Raw genomic sequence first — 8350 nt, 5'->3', positions numbered from 1 at the left:
TTTTTACAGGGGGCAGGGTGGGAGGAGGTGTAGTCTAGGTAGCTGTGGGAGTCGGTCGGTTTATAGTAAATGTCCGTGTTGATTCGGTCATCCGAGGTAGAAATGGAGAGGTCTAGGAAGGGGAGGGAGGAGTCTGAGACGGTCCAGGTAAATTTGAGGTCGGGGTGGAAGGTGTTAGTAAAGTGGATGAACTGTTCAACCTCCTCGTGGGAGCACGAGGCAGCGCCAATACAGTCATCGATGTAGCGGAGGAAAAGGTGATGCGATGTATCCACAAACGTAACTGCTGTTGAGTCTTTAATCACTTAGAATAGGGATGGAGGTTTTGATTGATTGTTATGTAAATCCCAGACCTTCTTTCAAGTCACAGTCCCGGGATAACTTAAAGTGTTATAAAAACCTCAGCTTAACCAATGCATTAGAGATGTGAGGTTAGAACAGGTCTGTGTCCTAACATTTGGTTTTATTTCCAAAGTAGGAATTTATAAAATGTTACATTGACTTCTGACAGATTGCTTTTTGAACAAATGTGAATGTTTCTGTGAAAACAAATCTGCAAATGGAAATTTGCCCCAGAGAATTTATGAGACTCACATGCACACACTCACACACTATGTCCCTCCCTTCCCCCCACACACTGGCAATCTCTCTCCTCCGTCTACGCGCACACACACACATAAGTATGTGGAATAAATTTGCATTTGCAGACATATATTTGCAGATACATTCTATTCTGTTCAAAAAGCACACCACCTGCATGCAGTCAGTCAATGTTGCATTTTATAAATTCCTACTTCGAAAATAGAACCTGACTCAACATTAGGATATAGACAGACTCTAACTTCACATCTTTACTGCATTGTCTGAGCTGAGATGCCACCTTTTTTTAAAATTAATACTTTGTTATCTCAGAATTGTGGCTTGAAATCCTACTTAATAGGTAGGATTTACCTATTAATCAATCGAAACTGTGCCCCCATTCTATGTGATTAAAGACTTAATAGCAATCTAGGTTTGTTCAAAATATTACTGTAAATTCTGGGTCCTGACCCACTAGCTACCTGAAGAAGGAACAGTACTCCAAAAGCTTGTACTTCCAGATAAACCTGTGGGAATATAACCTGGTGTTGTGTGATTTTTAACTTTGTCCACCATAGTCCAACACCTGCACATCCACATCATTGATACATAATTTCTAACCACTTTTAAAACAGCTCAATTTGCATACACTAGAATATAAGTGAACTTGGATTTGTCATTTATTCCTGATTTAGTTTTTTTTAACACTCTGCATGTTCCTGAAATGATTCTTAAATCACTACAATGCAAAGGACTTTTCTTAAATTAAAAGCATGATTCAACACTTGTGTGTAACCTGCTCAGATTATAGCTATAATTATAATTCATATTGGAGTTTATGATTACATTTGGAAATAGGTTCTACAAACAGTACAATCCAAGAATCACTGGAACAGATGAAACTTCTAACAAAAATGACAAATTTCATTGTTAAGTCTTCGAAGCAAAAATGAAAGTATGTTGCCTGTTTGGTTCATAAATCGTTCTAGATTGTGGATCCTTAGGCAAAATTTGTCAGTGCAAGCTTTGAGGGCCAAAGGGCCTGTTCCTGTTTGGTTTTGTTCTTTATTCTTAGAACTGGTTGATTCCAAATGCCTCTGGCTTGGATGAATAGAGAAGGTGTTGCTCCAAAATTATACTAAGATCTACTCCAGGACTTCCATAATTGCCAGTGTAGATAAGGTATGCTGTAGACAGTCAGAACATACACTTATGTTAGCTCTTGAGGCTGGAGAGGTGCCTGGGTAAAGCTATTCAGCTATTGAAGATTCAGGGCCTTTCACATTATAGGGCTGCAATTTCTTTGTTACATTGAGGTGTTTATCCAATTCCCTCTTAAAAGTAGCTGCCAGAAGCCTAGGCAATTGCAAATATTTTGACTTGTTCAAAAGAAATGTAAGAATAGAATCATAAAATCCCTACAGTGTGGAAACAGGCCCTTTGGCCAAATAAACTCATTAATGACAGGCCAGTGAGTTTAACTTGGTGGGAAAACTTTAGGATAATCTTAGATGCAGTTATACAAGTGTGGATTAATTTAGGGAACCTAGATGGTATGATAAAAACAATTTATATTAAAATAACAGAATTGAATTGACCATTAGGATTTTTAGGATAAATTGTTAATTGACTTACAAAAGACATTTAACAAAAGTGTCACACAAAAAAAAGGTTTTCACAGCCCACAGAATAAGAATGACAGTGATGACTTGAATATATATTTGGCTGGATGATATAAAACAGTTGCAGAGAATTTTTATTTTTTTGATGGGGATAAGATTCACCATGATGTTATGTAGAGGACAGTTCCAGGATCATTGCTTTTCTCACATGTATTGATGGTGTAGTGTCCATAATTATAAATTACACAGATGCTGTAAAATTTGGATTTACTTTAAAAATGAAAAGAAACGTGATGAACTAAGATGACCTAAAAAATTTTGGTGGACTGAACTGAAATGTGACAGCTGAAATTTAATGCAGGGAAGCGTGAAGTGATATATTTTGTCAAGACTAGAGAAAAGCAATATGAACAAAATGGTACAATTATTAAGAAAACATATATGGAGGAAGCAAAATATTTGGATGTGAAGGTGGTAGGGCACAGTGGGTATATATTTAGAAAATATATGGAGTCTTAAATCTGAATAAAGGCCTAAGATCAAGGACGTTACGTTGGAATTCCCCAAAAAATTGATTTACTCTCCATTGGGGTATGAATCCAATTCTGAGCAATCCACTTTGGAATGTATGTTTTGACTAAATGCAGATACAATTCACCCAGTCTCACTGGTCTGACATTTCTATTGCAAATCATTTTGGTTTGATCTATCCATTAGCATTTTCTACCCTCGTGGACTCTGTCCGATATTGATTCTGCATGCTGGATGGCTGCACCGCATTTTGGAGGCTGTTCCTGCTCTGAATCTGCTGCATCGCTGTCTTTAACTTCTCAAAGAGGAACTATTATCTGATTCTCAGTAAGCCCAGTAAACTCTTCCTTTACATTCTGATATTGGCAGTTATTTATGTTTAATAAAACAAAGGCCTGTTCATGTTGGAGACCTGAAACTAAAACAGAAATTGTTGGTGAAACTCAGCTGGGTCTGCAGCATCTGTGGGAAGAAAGCAGAGTTAACTCTTCCAAACTAGAGACCCTTCTTTAGAACTCCTCAGAGTTCTCACAGATGCTGCCATCCCACAAGCAATTTCTCTTTTTCTTACAGTTATTCCAGTAGCACCTTTGCAGATGCTCAATAGGATATCTCTGTGTAATGTTTTATTTGCATTACTAACATTTCAGTTCTGATTTTGTTTCATTTTGTCTTGAGATAATGATCCAGTCCTTTTTAGACCATTCTGATTAAATCTACATGCAGCAGACTGTGGATTTCAGAATCATAATGCTACCTGTTTAAGAAATGATTTGGAGATGCTGGTGTTGGACTGGGGTGTAAAAAGTTAAAAATCACTTAACACCATGTTGTTTATTTTAATGCTTCCAAATAAACCTGTGGACTATAATCTGGTGTTGTGTGATTTTTAACTTTGTTTAAGAAATGTATTTCTTCCTGTCACTTTTGATTATATTGCCAATCACTTCTGGTCATGGATTCTCTGCCAACAGAACAGATCCTCACTCTCTCGCTATTCTGGTCAGACACCTGAGAATTATAAACACATCTAACAATTGTCTTCAGAATTTTCACTTCACTCAGTCTTTCTCTGTTGTTACAATTCTATTATTTAGTGATTTGTTGGAATTATATAAATGTTCACTGATCTGCAACACAATTTTATTGATTCACCTCACCTCCAATTCACTGCACCCTAGATCAATCCAATCACAAACCCATAAAGATTACAGACAACATGGTTAACAGAGTTGCTTCAGAATGCTAGGGCCGGGGTTTGATCCCACCCTTGGATGGCTGCTGTATGGAGGTTTGGTTTGTTGGGATAGAGTCAAACTCAAATATTTGTTTACTTGATATGCCTCCATACAGAACTGAACTGTGGTTGTGACAATATATAAATGCAAAGAGATTTTTTTAATGAATAAAGTATATTTTGAAATTTAAAAAAGCATGTGCATGTACTCATTAGTAATGTTAGAAATTGCTGTTCTGCCAGTGTGAATTTCTTTGAATATTTCACCTGACTTGTTTTATTTGCAGACATGATGGCTATGATTCCATTGAGCCAAATTTTCAAATTTTGTTTTACAAAATACAATGACGGGCTTTGGAAACGTGCTGTGAAATTTCTATGATTTGGAATTTCTAAGCATTTCGGTCTTTTTTTTGGAGCGGACAAAAACCGAGTGTCACTCCTCCCATTGCTGTAAGCATCTTCTTTGTAAATACCTTTCAAAATTATTTTGATGTTTATACTTTGTGGTTCAGGTGGGGCGCTTCGAATTAAACAATTCAGTTTATGGATCCAGATCAGTGTGTTTAACCAGGGAGCCTGTAATCAGTAGTGCGCAGTCTATGGAGGAACATGCAATGGGACCCCAATGTCAGAGCAAATTACTGCAGATGCTGGAATATGTACTGAAAACAACAAATGCTGGAGATCACAGCGGGTCAGACAGCATCCATGGAGAGAGAGCAAGCTAATGTTTCGAGTCTACCCATGGCCAGTCATTTTAACACAGTCTCCTGTTCACATCCCCACTTGACTGTCCTCAGTATGCTGCCGCGAGTCACAGCTCAAACTGGAGGAACAACATCTCATCTTCAGACTCTACAGCCTTCTGGACATAATATTGAGTTTAACACCTTCAAATCATGAACCAACTCCCATTTCTTCCCTTTTAGTTTTACTTGTTACATTCTCTGTCAACATGTCCTCTTACCCCTCTCCCCACCCCAGTCTGCTCCATTTCAAGCCTGGCAGGAGATAGATAATTGTTCTGTCATAACATTCCAATCACTGAATCTGTTTCTCCACCAGCACCTGGCACCCCATTATCCCCACACCCCTCAAATATACCATAAATGCTGCCCCCTACAAGCTTCACTCCAGCACTGATGAAGAGGCACGGTGACTCGAAACATTAGCCTGCTCTTTCTCCATGGATGGTCTGACAAACTGTGATCTCCAGCATTTGTTGTTTTCAATGAGATCTCAATTCCTACCTCCTCCCTCCCTGCTCCGTATCAAACTTCCCTTTGGCTGATCCAAAGAGGAGTATTGTCCGAGGGGTTCAGAGTCAACCACATTATTGTGTGTGTTGCGACCATTTAGATATCAGTGAATCAGATGTGTTTCTTTAAAAAAACAATATTAGTGTTTGGGTCACCATTATTGGGGCTAAATATATTCCAGACTAATTAATTGAGTTTCATTCCCATCCAGTCCCATGTCACAGAATCTTAGTCTGTGCTCCAAATGTCAAACCCATAGACACATTACTGCGATGTCAACCTCACTCCCTAGTTGTTGTACTGTGTCACCATAGTCTTACCAGACCAAAGGGGCTGCTCTCTCATTTGAGAGAAGCGACAAGCGGTGATTTAACCTGAGGGCCACCAGATCTCAGGCGAGGGAAGAGGTCAAGAAGGAGAGTCTTTCATGGTAACCTCAAATCGGTGATGGGAATTGAATCCACGATGCTAGCATCACACTGCTCTGCAACCGACAATTCAGCCATCCAAGTAACAAAATGCAGTGGGTGGTGGAGCAAGACTTTGAAGGTGTTCGGCAACTCAGTAACCACTAAGTAAACCGGGTTGAGTCACGAAGTGCTGAATGGCTTCCAAACAGCAGCTTTAGTGTTTTAAAATCATGAGAGGCATGGATAGGCTAAATAGACAAAGTCTTTTCCCTGGGGTCGGGGAGTCTAGAACTAGAGGGCATAGGTTTAGGGTGAGAGGGGAAAGATATAAAAGAGACCTAAGGGGCAACTTTTTCACACAGAGGGTGGTACGTGTATGGAATGAGCTTCCAGAGGAAGTGGTGGAGGCTAGTACAATTGCAACATTTAAGAGGCATTTGGATGGGTATATGGGGCTGGGTGCTGGCAGGTGGGACTAGATTGGGTTGGGATAACTGGTCGGCATGGACGGGTTGGACCAAAGGGTCTGTTTCCATGCTGTACATCTCTATGACTCTATGACTGAGGAGATAATTTGATCACATTCTTGATGAAGGGCTTTTACCTAAAATGTCGATTTTCCTGCTCCTTGGATTCTGCCTGACCTGCTGTGCTTTTCCAGAATCACTCTAATCTTGACTCTGATCTCTAGCATTACAGTACCTACTTCTGCCGAGGAGACAGTTTGTCCCATTTGTCTGGATTTCTTCATCGATTCGGTTACACTAGATTGTGGACACAACTTCTGCCGCTCCTGTGTTACCCAGAGTTGGGGAAAAAAGGAGATAAACTCCTGCCCGGAATGTAGAGAGAAGTTTACGGAAAGAAACTTCAGAGTGAATCGGGCCTCAGCGAATCTGGCAAAAAAAAACCCGAACCTTAAAGCTGAAAGAGAAGGAACATGATGACGGCTATGATGAACATTAGGAAGATCTGAAGCTGTTTTGTGAAACTGACAAAAAATTGCTCTGTGTGATTTGTAAAGATTCCCGGGAACGCACAGAAAACCGCGTCATCACGATTAAAGAGGCTGTTGAAATGTCCTAGGTAAAAGGAGACAGACTGAAGCAGGTTAAAAATCACACACAACACCAGGTTATAGTCCCAACAGGTTTAATTGGAAGCTCTAGCTTTCGGAGCGCTGCTCCTTCATCATCAACCACGTGAAGAAGGAGCGTCGCTCCAAAAGCTAGTGTGCTTCCAATTAAACCTGTTGGACTATAACCTGGTGTTGTGTGATTTTTAACTTTGTACACCCCAGTCCAACACTGGCATCTCCAAATCAAGACTGAACCAGCTAATTATGTGATCACATCCTTACGGATTCAGACTTTTATTTTGTAATTTTCTCTCCCATTTTCAGCGTCAGCTGAAATCTTCCTTCGATTCTCACAGCAAGAGAAAATCGGCAGTTCTAGAGACAAAACTGAAGCAGAAACGGAAGATTTCCGAAGTGAGGGTGAGCTCTCCCTGTGCTGGTTTTCTGGGATCTCGGTTAGTTTTCCGGAAAGAAACCTCAGGATAAATCGAGCCTCAGCGAATTTGGTCAAGAAGGCTCGAAAATTAGAACTGGATTCGAAAGAGAAGGAAAGTAAACCTCACTGTGAGAAACATCAGGAAGATCTGAAGCTGTTTTGTGAAACTGACAGGAAATTGATCTGTCTGATTTGTAGAGATTCGCGGGAGCACAAAACTCACAACTTCCTGCCGATCAACGAAGCTGTTGAAATCTACAAGGTAAAAGAGACAATATTTTGTAAAGTGCGCGTTTCATCACATATCCCTGATCCCACACCTCACCTAACACATCTATTCTTCAATTTCTTTCCCAATTACAGGATAAGCTGAAATCTTCCTTAAATTCTCTCACAGAGGAGAAATCGTTGGTTCTACAAACAGAACTGACCCAGAAACGGAAGATTTCCGAAGTGAGGGTGAGCTCTCCCTGTGCTGATTTTCTGGGATCTGGGTTAGTTTTGTTCCCTTTATCGCGGGACATTAATGAGGTTTCACATTTCATTTGGTAGGAACAGGCGAGCAGTCTGCAGACCCACATCACATCCGAGTTCACTAAAATGCACCAGATTCTCACTGAGAAAGAGCAGCGTTTACTCAGAGATCTCAGGGAAGAAGAGGAGAGGGTTGTAGAACCAATGGAGAGAAACCTTCGAGAGATTCAAGAGAATTTAAATTCTATTGAGGAGGAACTCTCAAAGTTACAGAAACAGATGGAGCAAGAAAATGAACTGATATTTTTGAAGGTGAATTGTGGATTAGTTCATTGAACATTCAGCCATAAAATGACCGGCAGTTACTGGGAAAAGTTTTACAATTTATGAGAATAGAAGTAGAATTTTGTGTATTCTCAGGAGTTTCTGTTGTCACTGAATGATCCGGCTTTTACTCTATCTACAGGGTCAAAGCTGTCTGCCGCCAAAGGTGGCTTAGTAGTTAGCACTGCTGCCTCACAGCGCTAGGGTCTTGGGTTCAATTGCAGCTTTGGGTGATTGTCACTGTGGAGTTTGCATGCTCTTCCCGTGTCTCCGTGGGTTTCCTGTCTCAGTCCAAAGTCGTGTGGACCAGGTGAATTACCGCTGGGAATTATGAGAGGAAAGGGGTGGGATGCTCCTCGGAGGGCCAAGTGGTCTGCTGCTATGCTTCTGGATCAGT

General features: G+C 40.4%; 1 protein-coding gene across 1 annotated transcript in view; it reads left to right on the top strand.

Annotated features, from left to right (window-relative positions):
* LOC122541538 (nuclear factor 7, brain-like) overlaps positions 1–7980 on the top strand; it is a 9044-nt gene extending 1064 nt beyond the window's left edge. The window contains exons 2-5 of the mRNA XM_043678366.1: positions 6333–6484; positions 7044–7417; positions 7519–7614; positions 7708–7980. Of these exons, the coding sequence (XP_043534301.1) occupies positions 6333–6484; positions 7044–7417; positions 7519–7614; positions 7708–7965 (880 nt within the window). The 3' untranslated portion in view covers positions 7966–7980. The remainder of the gene's footprint in view (positions 1–6332; positions 6485–7043; positions 7418–7518; positions 7615–7707) is intronic.
* The last annotated feature ends 370 nt before the right edge of the window (positions 7981–8350 follow it).

This window comes from Chiloscyllium plagiosum, chromosome 37 (genome assembly GCF_004010195.1).
Source record: "Chiloscyllium plagiosum isolate BGI_BamShark_2017 chromosome 37, ASM401019v2, whole genome shotgun sequence".
Lineage (NCBI taxonomy): Eukaryota > Metazoa > Chordata > Chondrichthyes > Orectolobiformes > Hemiscylliidae > Chiloscyllium > Chiloscyllium plagiosum.
This window is presented reverse-complemented; position numbering and strand designations above follow the sequence as displayed.